Source organism: Mandrillus leucophaeus, unplaced genomic scaffold (genome assembly GCF_000951045.1).
Source record: "Mandrillus leucophaeus isolate KB7577 unplaced genomic scaffold, Mleu.le_1.0 Scaffold1481, whole genome shotgun sequence".
Classification (NCBI taxonomy): domain Eukaryota; kingdom Metazoa; phylum Chordata; class Mammalia; order Primates; family Cercopithecidae; genus Mandrillus; species Mandrillus leucophaeus.
This window is the reverse complement of record NW_012101456.1, coordinates 174,686-189,758: the sequence shown is the minus strand read 5'-3', so window position 1 is coordinate 189,758 and position 15,073 is coordinate 174,686. Positions and strand designations below refer to the sequence as shown.

At 37.1% G+C, this 15,073-nt stretch overlaps 1 protein-coding gene across 1 annotated transcript in view; it reads left to right on the top strand.

The window, feature by feature from the left end:
• Positions 1 to 15,073, top strand: part of LOC105535611 (sodium/hydrogen exchanger 9) — a gene marked incomplete at its 3' end in the record, with an annotated part of 317,019 nt that overhangs the window by 164,519 nt on the left and 137,427 nt on the right. Inside the window, exon 5 of the mRNA XM_011974743.1 lies at positions 9,819 to 9,934. Coding sequence (XP_011830133.1) covers positions 9,819 to 9,934 — 116 coding nt within the window. The remainder of the gene's footprint in view (positions 1 to 9,818; positions 9,935 to 15,073) is intronic.

Here is a 15,073-nt window from a genome sequence, read left to right as displayed (position 1 = left end):
GATGCATCATTAAGATGCATAAAAAACTTCATGTTTATTTGAAGTTTTTTTCTTCCTTGATATAGGCACTTATAGCTATAAACTTCCTGCTTAGTACTGCTTTTGCTGTATTCCATAGATCTTGGTATGTTGTGTTTCCATTATCATTCAATAACGCAATATCATTCAAAAACCGTTGTGTTTCAAGAAATTTTTCAATTTCCTTCTTAATTTCTTCATTGACCCACTGTCATTCAGGAGCATATTGCTTAATTTTCATGTGTTTGTATAGTTTCCAAAGTTCTTCTTGTTATTAATTTTTTGTTTTATTCCATTGTGGTCAGAGAAGATGCTTGATATTATTTTAATTTTTTCAATGTTTTAAGATTTATTTTGTGAACTAACATATGTCCTATCCTTGAGCATAGGACATATGTTAGATCACAAAATAAATCTTAAAACTTTAAAATAAATCTTAAAATCTTAAAACTTTCTCTTCCTTCTTTCCTTTCTTCCTGTTAATGAAGGTGATGTTGTCTGGTGGTGTTTTAATATCTTGCTTTTTATTTTTTATGTGTTTATTGTATTTTTTTGATTTGTAGTTTTCATTAGGCTTGCAAATACTATCTTATAACCCATTATTTTAAGCTGATAACAACACTGTTTGCATAAGCAAACAAACAAGCAAAAAGAGAGCTTATAAAAACTCTACACTTTAAATTTGTCCTCCTGCTTTTTAACTTTTCGTTGTTTCAATTTATGTATTATGGTACTGTCTATGTCTTGAGAAGTTGTAGTTATTATTTTTGATTGGTTCATCATTTAGCCTTTCCAATTAATGTCAGAATAGTTCATATACCACAGATAAGGTATTATAATAGTCTGTGTTTTTCTGTGTACTTACTGTTACCAGTGAGTTTTGTATCTTCAGATTATTTATTGCTCATTAACATCTTTTTCTTTAATGTTAAAGAACTCTTTTTAGTGTTTCTTGTAGAACAGGTCTGGTGTTGATGAAATTTTTCAGTTTTTGTTTGTCTGGGAAAGTCTTTATTTCTCCTGCTTGTTTGAAGGATATTTTCACCAGATATACTATTCTAGGGTAAAAGTTTCTTTCCTTCAGCACTTTAAATATGTCATCCACTCTCTCCTGGCTTATAAGATTTCCACTGAAAAGTCTGCTGCCAGACATATTGGAGCCCTATTGTATGTTACTTGTTTCTTTTCTCTTGCTGCTTTTAGGATCCTTTCTTTATCCTTGACTTTTGGAAGTTTGATTATTAAATGCCTTGAGTTAGTCTTCTGTTTTACATCTGCTTAGTGTTCTGTAACATTCTTGTACTTGGATATTGATATCTTTCTCCAGGTTTTGCAAGTTCTGTATTAGCCTTTTAAATAAATACTCTACTTTTATGTCTTTCACTACTTCCTCTTTAAGGCCAATAACTCTTAAATTTACCCTTTTGAGGCTATTTCCTAGATCGTGTAGGCATGCTTCATTGTTTTTTATTCTTTTTTCTTTTGCCTCTTCCAACTGTGTGTTTTCAAATATCCTGTCTTTGAGCTCACCAATTCTTTCTTCTGCTTGATCAATTCTGCTATTGAAAGACTCCGATGCATTCTTTCATATGTCAATTGCATTTTTCAACTCCAGAATTTCTATTTCATTTTTTTAATTATTTCAATCTCTTCATTAAATTTATCTGATAGAATTCTGAATTCCTTCTCTGTGTTATCTTGAATATCTTTGAGTTTCCTCAAAACAGCTATTCTGAATTCTCTATCCAAAGGGTCATATATCTCTGTTGATTTAAGATTGTTCCCTGGTGCCTTATTTAGTTCACTTGGTGAGGTTATGTTTTCCATGGTGGTCTTGATGCTTGTGGATGTTTGTCTTTGTCTGGGCATTTAACAGTTGGGTATTTATTGTAGTCTTTGCAGCCTGAGCTTGTTAGCACCCACATTTCTTGGAAAGGCTTTACAAGTATTCTAAAAGAATTGGGTGTTATTATCTAAGCCATATTTGCATCAGGGGGTGCCCCAAGCCCAGTAACATTATGGTTCTTGCAGACTGGAAGAGGTACTGCCTTGAAGGCCTTAGATAAGATCAGGGAGAAATCTCCAGATTACCAGGCAGTGACTCTTGTTCTCTTCCATTACTTTCTCCCAAATAAATGGAGTCTTGCTCAGTTCTGAGCTGCCTGGACCTGAGGGTGAGGTGAAACAAGTACCCCTGTGACCACCACCAATGGAACTGTACTAAGTCAGACCTGAAGCCAGCACAGCACTGGGTCTTGCCCAAGGCCCGCTGTAACCACTCCCTGGCTGCTGCCTATGTGTGCTCAAGGCCCTTGGGCTCCACCATCAGCAGGTGGCAAAGCCAGCCAGTCTTGTATCCTTCCCTACAAAGTGGCAAGTTCCCCTAAGCCCTGGATGTGTCCAGATGTGCTATGTGGGAGCCAGGTACTAGAGTCAAAATCCTTACAAGTCTACCTGATGTTCTGTTTTACTATGACTAAGCTGGTACTCAAACTGTGAGATGTAGTCATTTCCACTCTTCCCTCTCCTTTCCACCGGCAGAGGGACCCTCACCCCATGTTCACCACCATAGGCCCACAGGAAGTACTCCCAGCCCCTGCCAATGTTCCCTTAAGGCCCAAGCTCTCTTCAGTCAGCTTGTGGTTAATGCTACCTGACCTAGGACTCACTCTTCAGAGCACTGGCCTCCCCTCTGGCCCAGGGCAGGTCCACCTATGCTGTCCAAGAGCCCAAGAGTCTGCTTGGTGCTCTGTCCTGCTGTTGCTGAGCAGGTACCTAAGATGCAAGTGAAAATACCTTTTGCTTTTCCCTCTACTTATCGCAGGAAGAAGGAGTCTCTCCCCATAGCCACCACAGGCAAGGAATATGCTGAGTCTTACCTGAAATCAGCAAGTCTCAGAGTCTCACCCAAGGTCCATGACATGCTACATGGGTATTGCTGCTGGTTATTTAGGGCCCCAGGGCTCTTTGGTCATCAGATGATGGGTCCTGCCAGTACTGTGCCCTTCCCTTTAAGGCAGTGGGTTCCCTTCTGGCCCAGGTTGTGTCTAGAAATGTTATCTGGGAGCTAGGGCCTGGGAAAGGGGCTTCACAACTCTGACTGGTGCCCTATCCTACTATGGCTGTGCTGATATCCAAGGTACAAGACAAAGTCTTCCTTACTCTTCTCTCTCCTCTCTTCAAGCAAAAGGAAGGGATCTCTTTTGGATCCGTGAGCTGCGCAGCCTACAGTTGAAGGAGGGGTCGCACGAGCACCGCGTTAGCCACCCTGACTGGTGTTCCAGTAGGTCACATGCCCCCAGTCCACTGACTCTGAGCCCAGTTCAGCACTGAGCTTCAGAATCACCTAGGAGTTTCAGTCCGTGTGGCCTAGATTGCCTTTGAAGTTTATTTAGGGTCCCAGAGAAATTTAACCTGCAGTGGGGATGCTTGGCAGAACTCAAGTTCTAATCGCTGGGATAGAGAATTCCTCTGTGGCCAAGGCTGGTTTTGTATTTCCTCTGTGGACAGGCGTCAGCTGAGTTCAGCTCAGTTTGGCTTTCTGCTGTGAGAGGGCACCGAAGTTCAGTGCAATGTTCTGCAGTTGCTGCACTCTCCCTCTCCCAGATGCACTGATTCTCTTTATCCATGCTACATTGCTGCTGCCAGGAGATGGAGGAGGAGTGGCATTGGCATTTCAGGACTGTCTCCTACCCTCCTCAGTACCTCTTTTAGCTATATGAAGTCAAAGCCAGGTATTATGAGTGCTCACCTGCTATTTGGTTCCTATGAAGTTGCTCTTTTTGTGTAGATAGTTGTTAAATTGATATATTTGTGGGGGGTACAATCACTGGAGTCTTCTGTTCTACCATCTTCCTCTATCCCTATCTCAAAATATAAAGTCTTTTGGACAGGAATTATGTATATTATTAATTATTTGTTGAATGAATGAGTCAATGCGTAAATTAATGAATACATGAATGAGTGAATTTCGCTACGGGAACTTCCCAGTCCTATCCAGCCTAGCACAGTTTGTGAGTTCTTCTGAGAGGGATTGCCCTTGAACACATGCTTTGGAAGAAAGAAAATGTGAGACTGAAACTATCCATAAAATCTGCACAAATAAATAGGGAAAGGTATTTTCCCAAAGGACATTTGGGTATAGAATTCAGAAATCTAGATGCAGATCATAACTTTCATATTGATTCCAGCACATGTAGATCCTGGGTTTTCCCACTGCAGAGCAAGCTCCACATAGTGGCCTATTTCACATGGTTTTGCAGTCAGGGATGTGGCTTTTCTGACCATTAATGGGACTGGTCCACACAGCTTTGTCTCCAAACTGACAACTTCCTTTGCTTATCCCTAACAATTCAAAAAACTGCCTTTTCTGGTGATCTATTCATAATTTAGTGAAGGCTATTTTTAAAAAAGAAGAGGGAGGAGGAGGAGGATTCCTTTTTTAAAAATACTGAGATTAAGGTGCTATATTTTTAAATCATCCAAACAATTAAAACTTCTGGAACTTTTTGTATTGAAACATTTTTACAACATAGCTTTGAGTGTAGGACTTTAATAGTGTGAAACTAGCTCATGAAATTTAAAATTAGTGTATGCGTCATAACTCTAAATGAAATGAGTATGTTAAGCATTTTCTCAAATCCCCTTTTATGCAATGCCTTCTATTAGAGTAAAATTTATGACTGCCATCCTGTGAGTCTCTAGTCTTTGAGAGCAAGTCATGGATTTCTGTCTTTATATGCTCTATAGCACCAGCACTCTGTTTTTCAAAGGAAATTACCAATTGAATATTTACTGAAATCAATATTATTAATGATTTTACTTTTTATGATACAGTTTCTGCTTCCGTCCACCCCTGTAACCCAGGCTGTCACTAACCTCAGAGTGTCCACGGGAGGACATCTGACTCAGGTTTGCCGTCTTCAGGGCATTGTATGCGCTAGACTTCACCAGATTCCCTCTCCCATGAAATTGCATCTGCCCTGTCCTGAGCCATCGTGCCTTCTATGAAGTGATGGCAGAAAGAATATACCACTCTGTGAGGATATGGTGGCTGGTAATGGGTGGCTTCATTTTTTAGCCTCCCAGTTAACGTATTTATAACTAATCGGTTTTTATTAATAATAATGTAGCAACAATAACAATAGCTACCATTATAAGAATGCTTGGCACATTGTAGGTGCACAGTAATTGTTGGTTTATTATAATTAGCAATGATAGTGGCCATTTCTATATTAGTAATAATAACAATTACCATAATGAGCTTGAACTGAACTGGACTTTTTATTTTTATTTCTTGTATTATCTCAAGGAAGTGACTGAAATTATAGTTATTTTAGGTCAAGGAGTTGATTTCAAGTAAATAAGTAATTTCCTTTCTTTTTTGAAAAAGCAAACTGTGTGTGGGGGTGTATGTGTGTGTGTATACTCACACATATGCATGTTTCTCCTGATTTCAAAAGTGTTATAGAGTTGGTGGTTAAGAATGTAGGCTTTGGTGTCCAACTGCCTGGATTCAAACTCTGGTTTGTCACAAGCTAATTCTGTGACCTTAGGCAAGTTAGTTAACCTCTCTGAGTCTTAATTTTCTCATTTGTAAAAGGAATAATTATAGAACATAGCTCATAGAATTATGAGGATTAAGTAACACAATGAGTAACCATTGTGTCCATAATAGTACTCACTGATGTACATTGTTTTGTTTTTATTATAGCAATTATTTAAAAAGAACTGGAAAAATGCAGAAAAGTAAAAAGGAGTTGTTTAATTCTATTATATAACCACTATTAACAATAACACAGGGCTGCATGTGTCTAACTTTTTCTGTTTATATGTATGCCTAAGTATACTCAATTTTATACAGTTAGATATAATCATTAACTTGTGTTAATAATTCACTTTTTTGTGTCCAATGTAATTTATTTTATATATCACTTTATAATTTGTGTTATCAATTTACTTTTCTGTGTTTAATATATAAGTTGCATATTAGTCTGCCATCATTTGTATTATGCTATTCATTCATTGGACATGTAGATTGCTTTGAATTTTTATTATTATAAATAATAGGAATCTTAATCTAAATTCACATCTTTTGGTACATATTTTATTAATTTCTTGGTATAAATTTATAGGAAACCATTTAATAAGCTATAGAGTATTTTCAAAAATTAATACTTTTAGAATAAATTGCCAAATTGGTTTCCATAAAAACTTTAATTTCATTTCCAGCAATAGTATATGAGGCTTCTAGTTTCCATGTAACCCTGCCATACCTAGGTAGTATGTATACATATATTTTTTATAATATCCAATTTAATGGCTTCTGTACAATATGGAACAGGTCATTTTAATTCTGAGCTTCAGATTCCTAATGTGCAAATTAAATTAATGGGTATAGAATTCAGAAATATAGTGACAGATCACAAAGTTTGTATTGATTCCAGAACCAATTGATATTCAATATTTGAACTGCAGTTCAAGTGACAAAGGGCCAAGGTGAAGTTGGGCTAATGCCAGAAGAGGCAGAAGAGACTCATTATAGATGAATACTGAGGATCATTTCTCTGCTAATGCCATGACTGTCCAGAATGTCCCAGTGTTGATTAGAAAGTAATGTAGATAACAGTTATAATTTGAATATCTGATTGTGTCTTATTGTTGTCTATCCTGATAAACTGTGTACCCTATGAGGGCAGAGATCTTTGTTTGTTCACTGATACAATTTATGCCTTTAGCACAGAGCCTGACACATAGTAAGGGATCAATAAGAAGCACCTTATACAAAAGTTAACTCAAGATGGATTAAAGATTTAAACATAAGACCTAAAACCATAAAAACCCTAGAAGAAAACCTAGGCAATACCATTCAGGACATAGGCATGGGCAAAGACTTCATGACTAAAACACCAAAAGCAATGGCAACAAAAGTCAAAATTGACAAATGGTATCTAATTAAAGAGCTTCTGAACAGCAAAAGAAACCAACATCAGGTGAAGAGGCAACCTACAGAATGGGAGAAAAATTTTGTGATCTATCCATCTGACAAAGGGCTAATATTCAGAATCTACAAAGAACTTAAACAAATTTACAAGAAATAAACAACCCCATCAAAAAGTGGGTGAATGATATGAACAGACACTTCTCAAAAGAAGATTTATGCGGCCAACAAACATATGAAGAAAAGCTCATCATCACTAGTCATTAGAGAAATGCAATTCAAAACCACAATGAGATACCATCTCACGCCAGTTAGAATGACAATCATTAAAAAGTCAGGAAACAACAGCTGCTGGAGAGGATGTGGAGAAATAGGAATGCTTTTACACTGTTGATGGGAGTGTAAATTAGTTCAACCATTGTGGAAGACAGTGTGGCAATTCCCCAAGGATCTAGAACCAGAAATACCATTTGACCCAGCAATCCCGTTGCTGGGTATATACCCAAAGGATTATAAATAATTCTGCTATAAAGACACATGCACACATATGTTTATTACAGCACTATTCACAATAGCAAAGACTTGGAACCAACCCAAATGTCCATCAATGACAGACTGGATAAAGATAATGTGGCACATATACACCATGGAATACTATGCAGCCATAAAAAGGATGAATTCATGTCCTTTGCAGGGACATGGATGAAACTGGAAACCATGATTTTTGGCAAACTAACACAGGAACAGAAAACCGAACAGCACATGTCCTCACTCATAAGTGGGAGTTGAACAATGAGAACACATGGACACAGGAGGGGAACATCACACACCGGGGCCTGTCGTGGGGTGGGGTGCTAGGGGAGGGACAGCATTAGGAGAAATACCTAGTGTAGATGATGGGTTGATGGGTGCAGCAAACCCAAATGGCATGTGTATACCTATGTAAAAAACCTGCATGTTCTGCACATGTATCCCAGAACTTAAAGTATAATAATAATAAAAAAAGAAGTATCTTTTGAATGAATAAATAAGCTGAATGAAGCTACCCTATACTTATCAAGAGACTGCACCTGGTAACTGGCAGTGTGCTGCCCTCTGGATAAGTGTGGCTGAGCTGCCATGAATGAGGCCTCTTAGACTTGCCTTTTCCCATCTCCCATGCTGTGTCCCACTGACAGTCTTTCTCAGATATTTAATACCTTCAGCCTCGTTAAGATTCAGCCTCCCCTTCTAGAATCCATGCTTTGCAAAGCGATGTTGGGCCCCTGTGCTCTAAACCATTATGGATTGACTAAATAGTTCAATTCAGAGGGTAGAATTATTTCTAAGTTCTTAGGGATTCTTCATTGCTGTCTTTTGGACTGCCTAGAGCAACTACCTCATGGTATGGTTGAGGGTATATTACATGAACTAACATATCATGTCAAATATAGGACTGTTGATCTAGGCGATACAGTGTGGTGGTTAAAAGCCTAGACTTTAGAGCCAGACCTTCTCAATTCACATCTGGGCTTCACAACTTAATAGCTGTGTCACCTTAAGCAAATTGCTTAATCACACTATATTCAGTTTTCTTGCTAAAAAATACAAAAATATTACCATTGATGGGGGATTTAATGAGTTAAAGCATGTGCACAAGTAAAAATGGTAAGTAAATGTTACCTACTATTTTTATCATTATTATTAGCCTCAATGACCTCACTGAGCATTTGCTATGTGCCAGACACCAAATGTGTATTATCTCAGTTAATCCTTAAAACAATTACGTGGGCTATTACTGTTATCCCTACCTCATGGATATTCAGGTTCAGAAAGTTTTAGTAATAACTTAAAATCATATAGATAGTAGGTAGTAGAGCCTGGATTTAAATGCAGGTAGGTCTGAAATATTCCCTCATAGCGATACTTTTCTTAACATAATTTGAAATATCTGCATTCTTATCGACATTTTTTAATATCTCTTAGCCTTTTTACCTATGCCCAAAACCTTAGAACTAACTTTAAGTTCATGTGAGTGTTTAAACATCCATCTGTTGGTTTCATAGTCTATAGTTTCTAAAGACTCTTACAGTTCTTAAATTACACTGTGATCCATTTCACCCACCTCTCCATTTCCTCTACTAGGATCTTAGCAAAATCAGTCAGTTAAATAATTAAATACCAATTAAAAACTATAGGATGGCAAATGATGACCAAAACAGACAATTTGCATGCCATGGTGTGGGAACAGTAAGGTTATAGAATCTTTCCTTGAAAGATCACAATGCAACTATTTCAGTATTCATTTTAAACAGTGAGCTGGAGTTACATGCTCTAACCTAACAGTGATTCTCTACCCAGTGTGGAAGTGTCCTGACACCAATAGTAGCAGAGACTCATCTATTATAAGGTGACTGGTTGACTGAGTGCCCTGTGATTGGCTAATATCCTTCTCATCACAGTGATGGACTTGAAATTTGAACCCTTTTCAGTCACCCCCAGCAGACAAAACAAGGAAAACTGAAAAGCAATCCATTTACAGATGTCAGCACAGCTGCTGTGTTTTTGGATATGATTTGCTGTGCCACATTTGACAGATTATTTTTTATATCTTTGAGATTTATCTTGTTTTCATTGGAATATACTATAAACTGTTCCATTACCTTTTACCAGGTGAATAAATTGTGATATTTGGTAAAATTGTCTTTCATAGCCAAGAGATTCCAGTGTACAGAGAGCTAGCATGACTGTCATTTGGCAGGGCGGTGGCAATTTGTGCATGATACGTATTCGGGAAAAACATTAGCATGTGGCTGATGATAGCATGGGTTTAAACGGGGTTCATCTTGATGTTTGAAGGTCATGTTTTTCTCTTCAACAGGTTAATTATGTATGGTTTTGTGAAGGCTATGATACATGCTGGCCAGTTGAAAAATGGAGACTTTCATTTCACTGACTGTTTATTTTTTGGTTCACTGATGTCTGCTACAGATCCAGGTAATTGCTCAAATAATCTATTTTCTTCTTTTAAAATCAAACATTAAAAAAAAATCAAACATTTAAATTGAATGTTTCTCCCCAAGACCATCACCTGAGTCTACATAATAATTTCTATTCCTCTTCATCTGCAGTTCACATATCTGTTAGTAATCACTAAAGAAAAGAAAAGGGGAATATTTTAATAGTGCTAAAGAAATTGATTAGAAAGTAATTTCAGTAGTGGGAGAGCTCTTTAAAGTCATTATAGTTTATTTCTCTAGATAAGCTTGTCCAACCAGCAGCCCATGGGCTGCGTGCAGCCCAGGATGACTTTGCATGCTGGCCAACACAAATTCATAAACTTTCTTAAAATATAATGAGATTTATGCACAGACCTTTTAATTTGCTCATCAGGTATCGTTAGTGTTAGTGTATTTTACATATGGCCCAAGAAAATAATTCTTCTTCCAATGTGGTGCAGGGAACCCAAAAGATTGGACACCCCTGCTCTAGAACATGTAACCATTTTGAGTTATCATCCTGAATTTTTCTCCAGTCAATATGTCTTCTCTTCTTTTGAGAATGATGTATTAAATTAAATGATTTAAAGATATATTTTAAAAATGTTTACTATGGTACTTTTCAAGCATATCAAACATAACGGAGAATAGTAAAAAGAATTCGCATATGCCCTTCAGCAATTATCAAATACGAGTAATCATCTTATTTATACCCCCTCCACACGCACTCTCTCACATCATGACTGGATTATGTTAGAGCAAATTCTAGCAATCATATGATTTTCCTTGTAAATGTTTTGAAAAATGAGCATTGCCATTGTAAGACCTAAAAATATTAACAATCATTCTTTAATGATGTCCAAAATCTTTTCATTGTTTTAATATTCCTAATTGTCTTATTGTCATTATTCGTGTGTATAGCAGTTTGTACAAATCAAGATCCAAACAAGGGCAGCATATTGCAATGGATTGATATGATTGTTGAGCCTCTTTTTATCTAGAAGTTTCCCTTTTATTTTTATTTTCTTGTCGTTTATTTGTTTTAAAAAAGAGGTAATTTGTCTTGTGGTTGAATTGAATAGAGTTCCTTAAAATATTCCTCAGTGCCCTGTATTTCTTATAAACTGATTAGATTCAGAGGTTTAATCAGATTCAGGTTCAACCTTTTTGGTATGATTACTTTAAAGATGGTTATGTGAGCCTTCTGTTGCATCACCTCAGGAGGCAAATAGTGATTGGTGACTCAGCTGTCAGCCTGATCCATCATATTATTGATTGTTACTCTAGCAGAGACTACCAGAACACAACCTGTGGTTGAACAACATGGTTTTATTACCTGTTGCAATGAAAGTGAATACCATGGGGAATCATGTTACGTCTCAGTGGGTGTTAGAAAGGACTTATTATAGGACCTGGGTTTATGTTTGGTTATTTTAGTGAGGGTTTAAGGCATCAGGGCTTTGGTCTGGATTCGATGCTGTCAGGAAGTGGGAATAACTCCAAGACTGGGCATCTTAGTTAAGTCTTACTTAGAAGGAGGAAAGACTCGATCGAGCCTAAAGCTACAATTGGTGAAGAAGCAGTGGTCACTCATAATAGCCAGGATAGGGGGATAGTTTTGTGGTTTGGACAATGTTCATTATTTGTGTTTAGACATAATTACATAGTAGTACTGTTTTTGTCTGGATCCATCACGGTCACAGAATAACCTTGCCTGATGTCATTCTGTGAAGTTGTTTTTGTTCAACAGGAGAACACCAAGGCCTAGCTAAGAGTATCAGGCCAGCTCTTGAATGTCAGGCTACTTTTCTCTTTCTTAGGAACATATAAGAATCTTTCTCAGCTGGGAGCGGTGGCTCACACCTATAATCCCAACCCTATGGGAGGCCAAGTTGGGAGGATCACTTGAGCTCAGGAGGTCAAGACCAGCCTGGAAAACTTAGGGAAACCCTGTCTCTCAAAAAAAAAAATTTTTTTTTTAATTTAAAAAATACCCTGGTGTGATGGTGCACATCAGTAATTCTAGCTATAGCTACTTGGGAGGATGAGGTGGGAGGATCACTTCTCAGGCCAGCACGATTGGCACCACATAGTGACTTGTTATAAATGTAAAATCTCAGGCTCAACCACAGACTTAGTGTCAGATGCTAGAATTTAACAGTATCCTGAAGAAATTCATATGCACATTAAAGTTTGCAAAGCTTTACATTTTGGAGTTACCCAATTTTATCCAATGGTTTTAGTACCCACTGATAGTTTTTGCTTAAGCCAGTATTTATTAGGGGTTACAAACTAGTGGTATGCTAATCTAATCCTACCTTTTGCATTTATTAGCTGGTGGTACTCTCCTTAATGAAGTAGTTTTCCAGTTCAATTATTTCAGTACCCAATGGTATAATTTAAACAACAAAAGGAGGGCAAATGATCCATTTTTTTTCTTTATTTACTAATTTTCAAAAGAATGTGTTGTGTAGCATCCTGCACATGTGACCAATGAGATGAGCTTTTAAAAACATATCACTGTGAGCACATGGATTTTTACATAGAGGATATGTTTCAATCTGCTGTTGTCATTATGTTCTTTTTCATGATCAAAAAATTCCATTTTTGACAAGTGGGAGCCTCTTCAAGTTTCTCCTGTATCCTTTCATTATAATCCCAACCGTTTTCGATAGGTTTCTTGCTTTTGAGTAAGACGAGATGTTTCAATCTTATCTTGTATATTTCCTGCACCCTACCTAGGAATTGCCTTTCTGTCCGAAAAGCCTTGGCTTTTTCTAAGAGGGAAATTTAGTTAGAGACCATCATCTGGGCACTAAGGGATTGCATTGCTGCTGGATTGGTAATTGTTTTTAGACCTTTTTTTAAAAGGAGAAATTATATCACAAATTCATAATATTTTCAGTTAAAATTTAGTATTATAGGAACTTAACTGCCTTGAATTTTTATTTTCATTCTTATTTTCTTCTGCCTACTCTTTGTCTTCCTACACATTCATATAATTTCTTATTTGCTTAAAACATATGTTCTCAAAAGTATAATATATATACTGTTACTAAAAATATGATAACTAAAAACTGTTTAAGATTTTATTGTGGTTATTTTTAACCTGTGGATGTATCCCACTAGTGAGGTACAGTTAAAAATTATTCCCTTTTTTAAAATCACTTGAAATAACTTCTCTGTGTGGTTAAGCCACAAGTCGATATATAATAATGTTCATTTGTTTTATTTTGTTTTTAATTTTTGTTTTAAAACTAAAAAATCACAGAACGAAATAAGAGAAATCTAACTTCTCTCCCTGTCTCCTTTACCCTAAATTTCCAATGATTTTGGTTGGTTTTTGGCTTACCCTTCTATATTTAAATTTAAGCGAATACACAAACATGCACACATTCCACTATATGCTACTACGCACATGGTTCTTCTCTTTTTATTTAATTAACAGTATTTTGGAGATCTCTTCATAACAACATATAAGAATCTTTCTCAGCTGGGAGCAGTGGCCCATGCCTATAATCTCAACCCTGTGGGAGGCCAAGGTGGGAGGATCACTTGAGCCCAGAAGTTCAAGACCAACCTGGACAACATAGAGAAACTCTGTCTCCCCAAAAATAAAAAATAAAAAGATAGCTTGGTATCTTTTTATGGTGCACACCAGTAGTTCCAGCTATAGCTACTTGGGAGGCTGAGGTGGGAGGATCACTTGAGCCCAGAAGATTGAGGCTGCAGTGAACTATGATCATGTCACTGCACTCCAGCCTGAGTTACAGAGCAAGACCATGTCTCAAAATAAATAATAATAATAATCTTTCTAATTATCTTTAGTAGTCGAAGAGTACCCCCATGGTTTATTCAATCAGTCTTCTATTGATGGAAATTTGGGTTCTTTCTTCTGCAATTATGTATGGTGTTGAAATTAATAGCTTTTCACATTTTGACAGTGTTTCTTTGGGAGACATTTCTGGAAGGAGATAATGGTAAATGTATTTGTAATTTTCCTAGATGCCAAACTCCCCTCCATACAATTTGTACCATTTTGCATTCATACCAGCAAGGTATGACAATACCTGTTCTTCACAGTCTTGTCAATACAGTAGACAATCAAAACTTGGGGGGTTTATCCATAGGAAAGGTGAGGATTTATATATCCCTATAGCATGACTTAGTACTTCTTTTATTATGAGTAAGATTGTATGCTTGTATTTTTGTATTTTTGTATTTTATTATGAGTAAGATTCATATATTTAGGAGATATGAAATTTTTAGAAAAAAATTCTTATACATATATATTTCTATTATGTATCTATTTTTTTCTATTTATAAGACACCCTTTTCCAGTAGAATCATTAAACTTTTACATTTCAATGTTTAGATGCCCTTAATATGTTAGGAATATTAATCTTTTCTCTGTAACGTAAGTTACAAATAGTTTTCCTGGTTTGTCATGTTTTATTTTGCTTATGGTATGAGAGGTTGATTGAAAGAACATGAAATGAAAGTGAGTCTTAGGTTTGGAACCCACGGTGTAGATTGAAGATCAGAGCCCCAGACTGGTATACAGGGATAGACTGCTCTATCCCCAGAGTTAGGAATGGCCTGGTCACTATGTCATTGCTAGAAGATTTCACCCTCACACAGCCCAAGGGAAATGCAGAAGTCCCTTAGCAGCCACTGGAATCATGGACTCAAGACTATATATTTTCAGCCAATCTAGCTAGGTAAGGTTGTTCTCTTCTGTCATATATAGATATTCTGCCTTTCAGGGTCAGGCCTCACTTTGCATCACCTTTGCACAAATCTTCAAGTTCAGAAGCACTGCAACCAGCATTCCCTGGTCCCAGCACTGAAGGCTGAGTTTGTTGCCTTCTACTGAGTGACTCAGCTAGCTCTAAACACAGTTGAGTTATATTCAAGTGCTGCTCTTTCCGTGGCAGGTGATGCCCCTGAAGTTATGTTTAGATAACACAGGAAAACCAATTAAAACGGAAAAAAAAATCCAGGCTGGGCACAGTGGCTCATGCCTGTAATCCCAACACTCTGGGAGGCTGAGGCAGGAGGATTGCTTGAGGCCAACAGTTGTAGATCAGTCTGGACCACATAGCAAAACCCATCTCAAAAGAGAGAAAGAGAAAGA